This window comes from Stegodyphus dumicola, chromosome 9 (genome assembly GCF_044657685.1).
Source record: "Stegodyphus dumicola isolate Sdum_Otavi_A_Nest chromosome 9, ASM4465768v1".
Classification (NCBI taxonomy): Eukaryota; Metazoa; Arthropoda; class Arachnida; order Araneae; family Eresidae; genus Stegodyphus; species Stegodyphus dumicola.
The window spans coordinates 151,781,273-151,797,220 of record NC_140776.1 but is presented as its reverse complement, the minus strand read 5'-3'; the positions used below and the strand labels follow the sequence as shown (position 1 = coordinate 151,797,220).

Genomic DNA, 15,948 nt, shown 5'->3' with positions numbered 1-15,948 from the left:
TAGGGGATATGACACCACTCAAAACGCAATGCTCTCCGAAGTTTCGGTAGACATGTAGGAGGAGGTTGACGGGCTTCAACTCGTCCGCCAAGCATGCCCTACACGTGCTCTACTGGATTCAAGTCCGGTGAGAATGCCGGCCAGTCCATACGGGTGATATCCTCCGATTGGAGGCATTCGCTTACGATGTTTGCACAATGAGGACAGGCGTTGTCATCCATAAACACACATTGTGCGCCCATGGCGCCCCGAAACAAACGTACATGTTGTTCCAGAATGACGTCCCGATAGATTTGGCTTATCATGGTTCCAATTTGAACATGCACGTCAGTTCTGGAACCCAGAATAATTCCACCCCTAACGAGCACTCCTGCACCATGATTAACGGTGTCGTTCAATCATGTTTTCTTGGCGGTAATGGGTACCTGGAGCTCTCCATATGAAAGTACGACGAGAATCAGACCGCAAGGTAAACCTGGACTCGTCGAAAAACATCACACAAGCCCACTGTTGCGGTGTCCACAATGCATGCTTTCTACTCCAGGCTAACCGCAGGCGATAGTGAGTTGCAGTAAGTGGAACGCATCTGACAGGTCTACGAGCATATAGACCAATCTGCCCTAAGCGTCTGTACACGGTCTGCCTTACCAGCGGCTGAAGAGAACTGACGAGACAGGTCTGAGGCTGTGCTTCTCCTGTTTCTTTTGGCAGTAACTGCCAAATACCGGTCCTCATTCGGCGTTGTAACTCTGGGGTGACCTGTGCTGTAACATCTACTCACATTACCATCATCTTGGAATCGTTGCCAAAACCTGGAGATGACACTCTGGGCAATTCCAAGTTCGTCTGATACTTCCAGTTGGGTACGCCCACATTCCAGACGGCCAATAATTCTACCACGTAAAAAATCATCCAAATGCTTCCTTTGTGTCATAACTATTCGGCTATTGCACTGAAATGCTTATAAAGCGCCTGCGACCAATTTTACTTCTTTGCCTGTATTCCTTGTATATCACTGTCTTAGACTCTCGTCATTGTCACGTCCCATCGGTGTCATCTGGTTATTTCCTGAAATTTGCATATGATTCTTGAAGATGTGTGTAGTGATTTTACAGGTGATATATTTATTTTAGAGTTCGATTTCCGCGTGACTCCGAATTATCCTTAATTTATGGACATGAGTGTATATTATCACTCTCATCATCATCATTATAAGTAGCCAGACACCCCCTCCATTGTGGGCCAATGCCTTTATTTCCATGACGACAGTTAGGTTATCTTCGATAACCAGTTTCTGTCATTAGCTTTTAGAAGACCCGACTGCCCATCTCAGCTGCTGTTTTCCTCGTTTTCGGGTTCCAGTAGGTTTAAAAAGTAGTACCTTTTTTAATAACTCTGCCGTTTGGCATTCGGATCACCTGAGCAATTTAATTCATTGTATTAATATTTATATATTTTAAGATATCAGCTGGTTTGTATATCTTCTAAAACTCAAAACTATATCTCCTCTTCCAGATGTTACTTCCATTTATGCCACCAAGAATACTCCGTAATTTTTTTTCAAAAGTTTCAATACGATTTTCTTCCAGTTTTGTCATTGTCCAAGTCTCAGAAGCGTGCGTCAAAACAGGTCTCAACAAGTGTTTTGTAAATCAAAACCTTCATTTTTCTTGAAAGAAATCTAAATCTGAAAAATTTTAATCCATAGAAAGTCTTATTTGCCAAATAGAGTTGATTCTGTGTTTCAGCTAATCTATTATCAGTTGCCGTAATGCATCCCAAATAGATAAAACTCTGTACAGATTTAAATTCCTATTTCAAGATGAAAAGCTGGGATTCTATTTTTTTAAGACATATATTTTGTTTTCTTCTCATTTATAACTAAACCCATTTTACCTGACACCAACTTAAGGACAAGGAAAGCCTCTCAATTATCTCTTAAAACCTATAAAGAGATGACGAGTTTCAATATTAAATTCCACTGTTTTTTCGATAATCTGGCTCAGAAAAAATATTTAGTCCTTAGTTGATCTTCCAGCACGAAATCTTCGTTGATAATTTCGGGTCAGTGAATCAGTTCTTGTCGATAGTTTTGAAAACAAAATTTTGGATAATATTTTGCAAGTAATTAAGAAAAAACTAATTTCTCAATAATTAATGCTACCCATCGGGTCTCCTTTCGTATACATCGGTCATAAGATACTTATGTATTATCACTCTTATTCCCATTGTAGGATAACCTTTTCCCTTAAAATGCTAATCTTGATACAATACTCTTCTTACAAAAGCAAACATTTGAAAAATATATTAAGATAATTACCTGAAATTATTGAAAACGATATTAAGATAGAAAAAGACCTGTTATATCTTAATGTTTACATTGCTTTGCGTATTTACATAACGTTATGTATTACGTACTTTTCTTGAAATATATTGAGTTATTAAAATTAATTCTTGCTATTCAAATGGAATAAATACATCGATGTTTTATCATAGTATATTACATCAAAAATCAACCTAGAAAATTAAGGAAGGAAAGAAATAGGAAGAAAAAAGTGTGCAGAATCCTGCTTTTGGTATGGTGCAGATAACTATCAACATAGATCATACAGATAACTACCAACTTCACGTCTTGTTGAAAAAATAATTCTGGAAAACCAGATAAAAGGTTAAGTTATTTGAATACGATAAGGCACACAAGGGCTATCTGCCGAATGATGGGGAAGCCTAAACTTTTTAAAGGAAACTAGTTCGTGTTTTCTTTGCGTAAGAGAAAAGTCGCCAGAAAACACGTATGTTACCAACCTGCCTGTTCGTCAGAGTTCGAACCCGGGCCGAATATCAATATTCAGCGGTCTCAAACACCTGGCCACTGATGGGGGTCACCAGCTAAAAGAAAATTGTAAAATAAAGATGCTTTCTGTAAAACACTAATTTTAAAATCAATTGTCAGATCCTCATTTGCATCTTATATGTTGTCCTCTTAATTGATCCTGGAAAAGTGTAAGAATTCTCACGTTTTGTGTTTTGAAGAAATTAAAGTGATCAGTTTTGTTAGCTATTTTAGTAAAACCGCAAGGAATCATGACCCCATGCATACTCTCTTGGTGCAACTAGCATCTAACTTCGCGCTAGCAGTTGGAAGATCCGTAGTTCAAATCTGTGTGAGGATATGGCTGACTTAATGTCTCTACAGTAACACATAAACTAAAATGTGGTAGATAGTAATTAGTCATCATTTGGATTTGGTTAGTTGGGTCTCGTTCCAGTCGTATATTAAATTGATTAAAATGTAAGGAATTATCACATTCTGCCATCGCACTCTTGTGTGTGTAAATGGTAGCACGTTCGACTAGCACTAGAAGATCCGTGGCTTAAATCTTCTTGAGGCATACGCATTTTCTTTCCTTTTATCTTCTGCGAAGAACCTAAAGCGTTTGTCTGTAAGCAAATCTATAAATCCTGGGTTTGAGTCTTTATCTTTCGTAACACCATCCGTCTGAAAAAAAAAAAAAAAAAGAAAAAGAAAAAAAAAAGCTTTATATAACTTCTAAATTTGTCATTTAAATATGTAGGGTTTATTTATGTCAATTATTTTATGTTCTGAACCTGTAGTGTTGTTCCCTCTTTCTATTTTCCTTCCAGAATGCAAATTACCTCGAAGTGGATTTGAGATTGTTTAGACAGAACGTGTTCTGCCTGCTGAAAGCCACGTTACAAATTTCTTGCTCTAAGATAAGAGTTTCTATCTCCACCGTTACTTTATTCTTGCCGATAGTACTTTCATGCCGGTGTAAGCTCAAGGGCCAACTTTGGCGTTTAAATTTCATTGGTTAATAGATATTTGGATTTAGTTTTAAATTTAAAATTCTACTTTGAATTCTCGCAATAATTGCTGCCTGATTTGTAAGCACCAGGTGTACATTCTATTCCACTTCTTTAATTTTAAATAAAACTGTCTTGTATACCTTTTTATACTTTTTTCTCATCTTAGACATCGCGGTAAGTTGCTTACAGTCTTACTGAGGATTTGCCACAAGTTACATTTAGTAAAAGGCATATTCCCTACAAATATAAATGCAATTTTTATTATATAGAGACTTTATTGAATGATTATTTATTATATCAAGATTAATATTTTATTGTTATTATTATAGACTGCAAACACTGGAATTTCTCAGATATTCGCGAGTTTAGAAATTTGTTTCACTTCAAGAATTAAAATTCCAAAATTCGGTGCTGTGATTATAATTGTAAAATCAGTATTATATAGTTATATCTCTTCATATGCATAATAGGTGTCGTAAATTATATCTTAAGTTGGAAATGTTGGGTACCACTTGGAAGACTGACTTATTGTGCATACCTCATACACCCTATCGTACAGATAGCTGCTCTTGGAAACGCCCGGATGAATGTCCAAACAACGCATTATTTTGCAGTAAGTACTAAGATCAAATTTTGAACTTTCATTTTCATCTTAGAATAATAGCGTGAAATATAGGTCTTTTACTTAAAAATTCTGATGGAAGGGTTTTTGAAGGTTCTTTATGAATATGAATATTTTTATATAGCATACAAAAAATATAAAATATTTATTTCTTAAAAATTATGCATTATAAAAAAAGAAATACGTCTGAAAATTACTTTAATTTTAAAGCTTATAATTACAGAGAAAAAACAAGAATTATTGCTGAATAAATTGGTCATATAGGTTCATAATTATGAATACTTAACGTTGTGTTCCTAAAAGGGTGATTAAAAAGAACTGGCTGCAATTAAAAATCTAACTTGTCACATGGTCCTCGTCGATCAACAAATTCAACAAGTAAAATGTTCATTATCCATTAAATTAAATTTAAACTGTTTCATAACTTCTGCGTACAAAATTCGGTGTTTCTTCCATTTTATTAAGAATTCCTATTATACAGAAATATGAAAGCTAAAGAATTTACGAAGTTAAAAATTGCCACAAATAAATAAATCAACGATCACTTTTCCCTAATATCGGATGAAAGACTATAGCACGTAAAACTAAGTTCTATTCCGAAGTATAATAATTTTTAAAGTACTCTTAATAAGGATATAGGTTCTGAGCTAAAACTGTATAAATCACGAGTGCTGTATAGAAAAATAAATAAATATAAAGCTTCTGCTAAATTACTAAACATCGAATAATGGCAAGAACTGGCAATGAAACATTAAACGTAAAACATTTCAGACACTTTGTATAAGGATAACCAGGCTTTTATACTAAAATAATTTACTTGAGGGGCTTATTTAGGAGATAATTTCCCGTCACGTCAAAAATAGAGGAAATGTGCGAGGACCATCTGTTACAGTCATTACAGTGTGTTGTATTTTCTATGATATTCGTTAAATAACTTGACAGAATAGGTCTTTGTACTTCTGTAATGATGGAATTTGATGGAAACCTGTTATAATTAGTATTATAGATTTTAGATTGAATACTCTAATTAGCTTTATGGTAAATCTATGGCTTGAGTAATATCCGTTCAGATGACACATAAAAATTTTACAAAATTATTCATTGTTTAAGTGGCACCTATGATAGTTTCTGATGCTTTCTCTTTAACTATCACCTTAAACTTAACATAAATAATAAAAGAAATAACCGATTTTATAGACGATTTCTCCTTTTAACATCTTGCATATAGAATGCGGAAGTTTAAATATAAAAGGCATCAACTCTTCTGATTGCATTTCCCTTCCATACATAATTTTGAAAACAAAAATTTATTCCCTAAGGCACTTGAAAAATTTCATTCTTTAATCAATAAGCACGTATAACTTTCAAAAATTTTAACTACATCAACAAATTTCGATTTTTATTTTATAAATACAATATTTACAATAAAATAACTGTTCTGTGCAACTATCGCAATATAACTAAATTTTTCTAGCAGTTATTATACCTCAAAAATAAAATATTAGAAATTCTCCAACGTTAATGCAGATTTTTAAATTTTTATTCAAAGCAAGCCCTTTGTATGTTCATTTCTCTTTGTATGTCTGCTATGTCGGGTTTTATACTATCAAATATTGTTCTAAAGGAACTTTCTAAATTCAAGCGCAAGCCGTTTCTATTTTACTCGGAAATTATAGGTCTACATAAGTAATTTCACAGATTGTGGTGTGTGATGTTGTGGCACGACAACATATATCTTTCTGTGAATCGTGACACCTCATCATAAATTGTGAAAGTCATGTCTACTACAGCCACAGAATAGTGAATACAAAATCTAGGAGTTTAATTTCCATACTCCTCTAAGTAGAAGTATTACTAAAAAACAAATATCGCTAGACCACTAAATCGGTCTATTTTTATTACTTTAAAAACGTCTTTTTATAAATATTTATTCAACGTGAAAATATTAAAAAAACATAAATATAGCATAATATTCATTCGTTATTCAGGTTAATTATATGTTATGATAAAGTTTTTCTGGAATGATGAAATTGAAACCTGCAATGATTTTTAATTAATAGCAAGTACTGTACGCAAGTGTCCGATAATTCGGCATGCTCAGGACTTTAAATATGGTTGATAATCTGATTAAAATTATATAATGCTGAATAAGTGTTTTTTCGCATTGTTGAATATATTAAAAAATTTTAAAAAATCGCATATCATAACTCGTGCATATTATACGTAGGTTGGGGCAAAAGTCATGGCAACTATTTTTTTTTTTCTTGAAGATACCAGTCCGGTTGGAAAATATGATATATACAGATGAAAGGACAAGGTCTTAACTACATGTGTGAACAATGAATAGCACTGAAATATCGTAATACACAAATTTATTACGGTAGTATACAGGGCAATATGGCCTTCACCGTGCAAAAGAATGATAACACAATATACATAAAGTTGACATGAGTCCCTGTAGAACCGTGCGGTCACTATTCTGCCATGAGGAACAAAGTGGCAAACAATGATACCCCTGACGTCATACGCGACGATCACCATCAATTTGACTGGGAAAGGATTCTGACGGACCTTCTGCTGCCTTGGTGATCCAGGATGTCGCCACTCCGCGGAAATATCCTGTGGACGGTGCGTTTCTCGATGCCACTTACCCTCTATAACTCCAGTAACGTCCATCGTCTGTCTTCATCCATGAGGTGCTCGATGGCGGCACACTCACCGGTCGTCCCGAACGTTGCTCATCACTGGTTGACACACGTCCTTGCTGAAACTTTCTTATCCACCGTGCTACTGTACGATATGATAGGGCATTATTCCCAAGGGCTTCTACTAATTCACTGTGACATTCCATCGCATTTCTCCCTCGGAGAACGGCTATTTTGATGTAAGCGCGCTGCTCAACACTAGTTATTTCCATCTCGCACGACACTCACCAACTGACTTATTTCAGAGCCCTCGTTACCACACAGCCAGCTATCACAGAGCCATCTGTTGTTCTGTATACACACTATGCCTGCAGAACTTCCACATGACACATATATGTTTTGTGATCCGTTCACATATCTACAAGAAAAAAATAGTTGCCATGACTTTTGCCCCAACCCTCGTATTAATCCTGTATTATAACTCTGTAAATTTATTCAACTCGTAAAACTTAATAACAAATAGATTTGTTTATAGTTTAATTATATTTAATTAGTTTTTGCTTTGCGGTAATAAAATTCTCTCAAGTGCAGGTAATTTGTAATTTAATGAAGGAAATTTTCTTAATGTTGTGTTGAATGATAAATAGCTAGCAGAGTGTGCAAATGGAGAACGTGATGTATTGCTAGAAACAGAGAGTTTAATTTCGTCTTTACTTTAGACAATAGTATGGATATGTACCCGTGTATTTAAATGTATGACGTGAAAACACGGATCATGTAGATAGCTCTAGAAACACGTGCTAACTTGTGCCAACGATGATTTTCCAACGTCATGTTCGTTGCTTTCACTTGGCATTGTATCCATCGGCAGGTGGGTACAATGCCAAGTGACCATTCGATGCATTCCTCTTAGTGGATACATCTGGCTACCCTCATTGGGGATTAAATACAGTTCAGTGCTGCAAAGACACAAAGAGAAGGCGAATTTCGAACACTCACTTTACGTGAATCCTAAACTATTTGCACCCATAACTTTAATAACACTCTTAATTTTGCCCTACTGTAGTATTTAAGTGTCCACATGCTAATATGTCCAGTATTAACCTTTTCCATTCACAAAGGAAACAATATTTGTTTGTCTCAGTTGAAATTCAAAGGAAATGGCAATTATCTTTATATCAGTGTGTAAATTCCACTTAAATCTGTCGTACTGGACCTTCTAGGTGAGTCTACTATTATTTAGACTAATCTAAGTCCCTCTTTTTTTATTTTATTTATTATTATTATTATTATTATTATTATTATTATTTTACTTTAGCAGCAATAGGTGAATTTTCTTTACTAAGAATTATAGTTTAGTTTACCGTTATAGTGAACTGGAATATGGCAGCGACACATAAATCTGGACATTAAGTATGACAAACATTCAAAAACGAAGAAAAATCTTTTTATCCTAATATCAAATTTTAATTTACGTATGCATATAATTTAAACTTCAATATAAATGCGAATTTTTGGAAAGTACTCGTATTTCTTCAAGTGAAATTACATGATGTTATTCAAAAATTGTGGTTAAAATCTAATTGGAATCTTAGCGACATACACAAGTACGTAAGAAATAAGATTTACTTCTGTCACAGAAGCTGTTTGGCTATTTAAAAAAAGACTTACAGTACAAATAGCGTAAATATAATATAGGGGGAAATCTTCATTTGTTTCAATTTGTATGATATTTGTTCTACAAGACACCTAAATAAAACACTAAAATTTAATCTGAAAATAAAGGTAATGCATTAATGAGTATAATTGTGTATGACAAAATTAATTATGTGCACAGTTCGTATAATTTATACTCTTATTTCCGTTACATTTTTCGTCTATTTAGGTATGGATTTTCTTTGGCCATCTGCTGATAACCTATGGTTCTTCCTTTGCCGCAAGCATGCTAGTGGAAGCTCCATTTATGGGACTAGAAAAGCTTCTATTGAAGAGAATTGCTCGAAAGATGGATACTGGCGATAAGAGGCTGACATGTCCTGAAGAGGAAATTGGTAAAAGAAACGGAGCACATGAAAATGAGCATGATTCAAATGGATTCGTAGCTCGCTTGTAAAGGACTTGGCTTTCATGTTTCCAACCTGAAACCATTTTATAATTGCAAAAGAACTATCCTCGTTACCAATTCTTCCAATTTGACAGAAAGGAAAATTCCAATTTAACACGTTTGCCCTATGTCACCTTAAAGGTTAAACATTAACATTGCACAGTTTGTTGAAATACATCTACATTAAAACACTTAGAAACAAAACAATAATAGCTGATTTTCAGAAGCCTTAATTAGTAGTTATATTAGTGCATTTGAACAAAAAACTTTCTTGGCACATCGCTGCAATTAATTAGCTTTCGAAATAATTGCAACTTAATTCAATGACGTAAAAAAATCATTGCTTGCATCTTGTGATTACTAATATGGAATAATGCCTGCTTTTAGTTAAAAGTGCATAATATTTGTATACACATTATTATTCATTTCCAGTTTAGCATCCCTTAAACACTGATATAGATCTCCTGTAGAGTTTCAAGAGACAACGTGATCTTTAGTCATTTTACCTTCTAGATTCTCCAGTTCCGGATCGCTTCAGTGGTTTTCTTTGTAGCTACCTACATGCCTTGAATGACATTCCTTTTATATGCTTTGTTAAGCTTGTATAGTGTCAGCACGAAGCAAAAACATAACATGTATCCATGTATACGAGTATTTGCTTTTATTTTTCGCAGTCCTAGCGAATAAAAGTGATAACATAAAAGTCCTAATGCATAAAAGTGATAGTGATGCTATCAAAGTGATAGTTACAATTACTTTTGAATTATTAGATCATTAAATGTTCTGCATTTTAGTGTAGAATTTCTTCTATATGAAAGCAGAAGTAAGATTATATGAATCAAAACGTTCTTACTTCATGTTGCGTTCTGCAGGGGTAATCAGAAACTTTCAGACTTAATGTCATGGATCATTAACAAGCAATATTTTCAACGAGATGGATAGATCTTGAAGATATATAAAAATATTTCATACAATTGAAAACAATTTTCTAAAGCATAAATTCTGCTCTTTGGAAAAACTGAGCATTCCGAGTTCGAAATCGCTAAAAAAATACTGGAATAACTAACCACTGCAGAAACGTAATAAAAAATCTGCTAAAATATATTTCTACTTCCTAGCAATTTTTGCATATTACGGAGGCCTGAGTATCATCTAGTCTAAATAACAGAATGTACTTTCGTGATGATTACAGAAAATTCAGTTTAGAGATACTGTCTAAAATAATAGAAATACCTAAATACACTCATGTCCATAAATTAAGGATAATGCAAAATCAGGCAAAGGAAGAGTTAGAAGCAAAACAAATTTGTTGTAAAGCTTATTTATTAAATAAAAGGTAAAGAGCAAAAAAAGATGCTATATGTTTGATATTATTAAAAAAATTAGCGATTTTTTCTCCCTGGAGCAAATTACAAAAAAAAAAAAAAAACCTATTTACAAAAAACCAATATTACATGGTTGGTATGATTGCTAATACATTGTATGTCTCCCAGACAATGCAATACAGTCCGTACAACGCCTAGGCATACTGAGTATCAAATTATCGATCTGATCTTGGGGGATATTACACCACTCAAAAAGCAATGCTATCCGAAGTTCCGGTAGACGTGTAGGAGGAGGTTGACGGGCTGCAACTCGTCGGCCAAGCATGTCCCACACGTGCTCTACTGGATTCAAGTCCGGCGAGAATACTGGCGAGTCCATCCGGGTGATATCCTCCGGTTGAAGGCATTCGCTTACGATGTTTCCACGGTGAGGACGGGCGTTGTCATCCATAAACACAAATTGTGCGCCCATGGCGCCCCAAAACAAACGTACATGTTGTTCCAGAATGACGTCTGGATAGATTTGGCTTGTCATGGTTCCAATTGGAACATGCAAGTCAGCTCTGGAACCCAGAATAATTCCACCCCAAACGAGCACCCCTGCACCACCGTAACGGTGTCGTTCAATGATGTTTTCTTGGTGGTAACGGGTACCTGGAGCTCCACATTTGAAAGTCCGACGAGAAACAGACTGCAAGCTAAACCTGAACTCATCGGAAAACATCACACAAGCCCACTGTTGCGGTGTCCACAATGCATGCTCTCTACTCCAGGCTAACCGCAGGCGACAGTGAGTTGCAGTAAGTGGAACGCATCTGACAGGTCTACGAGCATATAGACCAATCTGCCCTAAGCGTCTGTACACGGTCTGCCTTGAAATTGTCGTACCAGTGGCTGAAGAGAGCTGACGAGACAGGTCTGAGGCTGCGCTCCGCCTGTTTCTTTTGGCAGTAACTGCCAAATACCGGTCCTCATTCGGCGTTGTAACTCCGGGGCGACCTGTGCTGTAACGTCTACTCATATTACCATCATCTTGGAATTGTTGTCAAAGCCTGGAGATGACACTCTAGGCAATTCCAAGTTCGTCTGATACTTCCAGTTAGGTACGCCGACATTCCAGACGGCCGATAATTCTACCACGTAAAAAATCATCCAAAATGCGTCCTTGTGTCATAACTATTCGGTTATTGCACTGAAATGCTTATAAAGCACCTGCGAACAATTTTACTTCTTTGCCTGTATTCCTTATATATCACTCTCTTACACTCTCGTCATTGTGACGTACCATCGGTGTCATCTGGTTACTTCTTGAAATTTGCATATGATTCTTGAAGATGTGTGTAGTGATTTTACAGGTGATATATTTATTTTAGAGTTCGGTTTCCGCGTGACTCCGAATTATCCTTAATTTATGGACATGAGTGTATATGAAGATAATCTGATATGAGTGTATATGTATCTAATCTGATGTAGGAGTATATTTTGTAACCCAAGCTGCTTAAAAAACAAGCATACAAGTTCTCAGGGTTGGTAATGAGTATTTTACACTGAACTTCTATCAGAAACTGCCCCAGTCCTTATAGTGAAGATGAGAGAGAAGAATGAATATAATTTTGTTTCCCAGAACAGACCACATTGCTTTAGTGATATTTAAATTGACATCTTTTTCTGTCCCCAAAACAAACGTCCAGCACAGACAACAGTGGTTCAGTAATATTTAAGTCTAATGGTTATGCTGAGTAGGGAAGATGTATAATCTTCATGTTCTTCTAACTGCATCTAACGAAACTGAATTTGGTTAATGGGAAAATTATCATCTTGAAAGATGTATTTACTCGTTAGAAACAGTGCCTGCGCTTTCTTATAATCTAATGATCGGATCTATGAGAATCGCTATATAACTGTCCAAATCAAAATTGAACAACCATTCTGTTTTTCTGTAGAAAGCATATAATCTTAGTTATAAGCATCTGCTGGTGTTTTCCCTTTACAAACTCATCCTTAGGTAGAAACTGATTTGAAGGTTAATCCATCTGTAAACAGTATTTATTTAAGTTGATCAACAGTCCGCATTTCACCTCCCTTCCACCTCTATAAACACCAATTCATGAAGTAAGGGGTTTCGAGTCAAAACCTCCGTCATCCATATTCTGCTTTTACGGTTCTTTATGTCTGAATTGAAATTTGTAGATGCTCAGCAGTCACTTTTCTCGCAATAGTTTTTCTTTTTAATACAAAAATCTTCTTGATGTCTTTCTGGCTTTGTCGTTAAGTTTTGGTTTCTTCTCTCAATAGCGCCTTTCAAACTATGTTTTGCCGTTAATGCTGTATAATGACTTCACTATAAACACAGTTCTTATGTGTGTCTAATATGTCTACGTCAGTGCCTCTTTCGATTCATCCAAATCAGCCATTTTCCTTAATTTCAAGTTATGGTTTTACAAATGACAATTGTAATCACGAATTTTACCCAACCTTGTGAATGAATCCAAAATAATTATACAAAATGTGAGATGACTAACTTTAAGAGTTACTGTGTAATCAATAGCGAGGAAATTAATTTTCTTAAGCATAGTGTTTCTGTTATTTTAGACAATCCTATTATGGTCACCTTACAATGCTAAAGTGGCGATATCTCTCCAGATATTACCACCTTTTGCTGAAAAGGTGATATCTCGCTATAAACACAAGCTACACAAAAGCTGTAAATTGCTTTTATATAGCTTGAAAATGATGGAAATACCTAAATATATGAAGAAAGTGTGTCTAATCTGATGCAGGAGCATCTTTTGTATCCCAAGCTGCTTGAAATCACTTTGAAAGCAAGCATACAAGTTCTCAGGTATGCAACAATAAAGAACTTAGCGCCACTTAATCTTTTAACTTATTGATAATTCTACAACTATTGCATACAGCTTAATTAAAGGCACAAAAACCTTAATCGTAACCTAAGAACAATATGATTGAATCGCTTTTAAAGCAAAAGATGCACCATTTTGTTTTATGTTGACAAAATTATAACACTTTTGCCTAGAGTAATATTTTAAATGTTAGCAAATGTCAATATTACTTCTACGTTAATTTTGAAAATGCAATATGTATTTCGATAGAGTCTGTTACTGGTCTGTGTTCTTTAAGAAGCAAATTATTCCGCTCCATTTTATACCCATTCGAAATAGCAAAGATTGGACTCTGCCTCGAAGACGAGTGATCGGAATCAAATTCTATTGAAAAGCATGCCACAATTCTCTAACATTAACATCAGGCTAATCTTGAATTTTGCCCATTTCAAAAAGTGAGTTTTCTTTATATCCATTTCGAACTGCACTTTTGATATAAAATTCTTGCAAGTGTATTTTTCTGCATATTTCCATGTGATAATAGCTGCAATAAATAATTAACTTTAACAGAATTAGTTTAAAGATTATTTTCAATTTTATATAAAGAATACCTTACGCAATTATTTTTTTTAAATTTTCAGTTCTCGAACTTATAGACATTCTATCCTTATGGTTTTACTGTTTGATGCTCCTAAATTTCATAAATATTTAGACCGTTGTATATAATGATCGATTGTTTAATATTATGATAAATATCAAAGATTTGTTGCTAAATTTTAAACATTAATGAACAGTACTTGAAATATTATATGACTTTTGCATTAATGTGACTTGTTTTCGTCAGTATTACTTTTGTATATAAAGATTTGAAATCTGTATAGCATTCTTAACGGAAATCTTCAATAACGGCCGTTGAAAATTAAACTGAAGTTACACTGCAAAATTTTCCTATGAATAGGAAGAATTCAGTACACATTGTTCCCAAATGGTCATGATTATGTCATTCAATTTCACTCTTTGACTTTCGAATAGGTAACTGAAAGAAGCTTAATTTAAGGAACTTTTAATTTTTGAAAAATTTCTATAAACTTTGTGACTTTTGTGAATTCTATAACTACTGCTAAAAATAAATCTGAAGGAACTCTAGATTTGCTGAAAGAGCTCTTTTTTGAAAAAAAATAATTTGAAAATAAAACTAAAAATGACCTAAATTGAAAAAAGTAACTCTTATATTTAATTTACAGAAAGCAAAAAAGTCACCTTATTGAGTAATTACATATTTATAAATTAAGTAGGAAACTCCACTAATCTATCTTGTGTATTTTGTATTTGATATAAATAGTATCAAATCTGGAATGGCAGCCGCTCAAGAAATTCTCTACTCCCTTTGAAATTTGTATATATTTATTTGGAATCTAGTGTGTATTTTTGTTATTATATTTATACTCCTGTATTGTTTACATTCTTATCTACAGTTTTTAGGAATAGTTTTTGAAGCATTAGTAAAGTATATTATAAAGTAAAGAAATATCGTGCAAAACAAAGTAAAAATGGGAACAGGAAATAAAAATATTCTTTCGTCTGTAAATCTTTATACTTTACTGGTTTTAAAAATAAATATACTCTTTATTTTCAAAATAAAGTTTGTAAATACTCTGATTTTGTCATTATTTATTCAGTTTATATTTCCTAATCTCTGTATGTCATTCTAAACAGATCTAAAATTTTCGCTTCATGCATGCAACATGTCCGAAAGTATGTAATATGAAAGAATACAACGCATGTGCTGACATTTATTGTTTTTCATAGAATGGCAGTATTTCCAAAGAACTCAAACCTGTTCTCGTGTTCTTTTAGAATCACTTCATCTACTTATTCGAATAAGATGTGTTTGAATTGGCGATATCATTCCAATATATAATATGTGGGCCTTTATATGAGCTTCACTGCAAATAGTGAAGCCCCATCGGAAATTCATCAACTTGTATTGTTTGTGATGATATTATAAATCGACAGAAAGTACGAATTTATGCCATGAATTCTTGAGCAGCAGAATTGATGTTCATACAAAACAAAGGATATGGACCATCTTCTGTCTCTGACAGCTTTCTTCAGAAACCGAAAGGACTTTGCTTATCGGCCTGAGACTTCCTCCGACTCTCGAAGACCTTGGTTCAAGAAACAATGATTGAAAAATTAGGCTGTAGAAAGTGGGGACATTCAAAGTGGCTAAAATACTGACGAAAAAATACAAAACAAAGAGAAGAATTATGCACTCCACTTTCTCGTACGGTCTAGCTAAGAAAACAGCAAGTTCTTGAATTCCATTGTGACTAGAGAATGAAATTTGTTTTTCACTGTATACCTGAATTTAAGCAACAATCATTTCTATGGGGTAATAAGCAGTTTTTCCCAAAAACCTAAAAACAAAATTTCAATTTGCCCGCAGAGGCTTTGGTTTTCTGGAAATGATACGAAGTTCTCGTTCTCAGAGCTGAACATGTTCAGTTCATACTTCTTCAAACAATAATTAATAATGATTCATTCTCTGAATCTTGCAACTATTTCGAAACAAAAGGAATGG

At 34.3% G+C, this 15,948-nt stretch overlaps 1 protein-coding gene across 1 annotated transcript in view; it reads left to right on the top strand.

Moving 5' to 3' along the window:
- Window positions 1–15,023, top strand: part of LOC118200345 (nose resistant to fluoxetine protein 6-like) — an 83,259-nt gene extending 68,236 nt beyond the window's left edge. The window contains exons 14-15 of the mRNA XM_035372303.2: window positions 4,299–4,441; window positions 8,981–15,023. Coding sequence (XP_035228194.1) covers window positions 4,299–4,441; window positions 8,981–9,208 — 371 coding nt within the window. The 3' untranslated portion in view covers window positions 9,209–15,023. The remainder of the gene's footprint in view (window positions 1–4,298; window positions 4,442–8,980) is intronic.
- The last annotated feature ends 925 nt before the right edge of the window (window positions 15,024–15,948 follow it).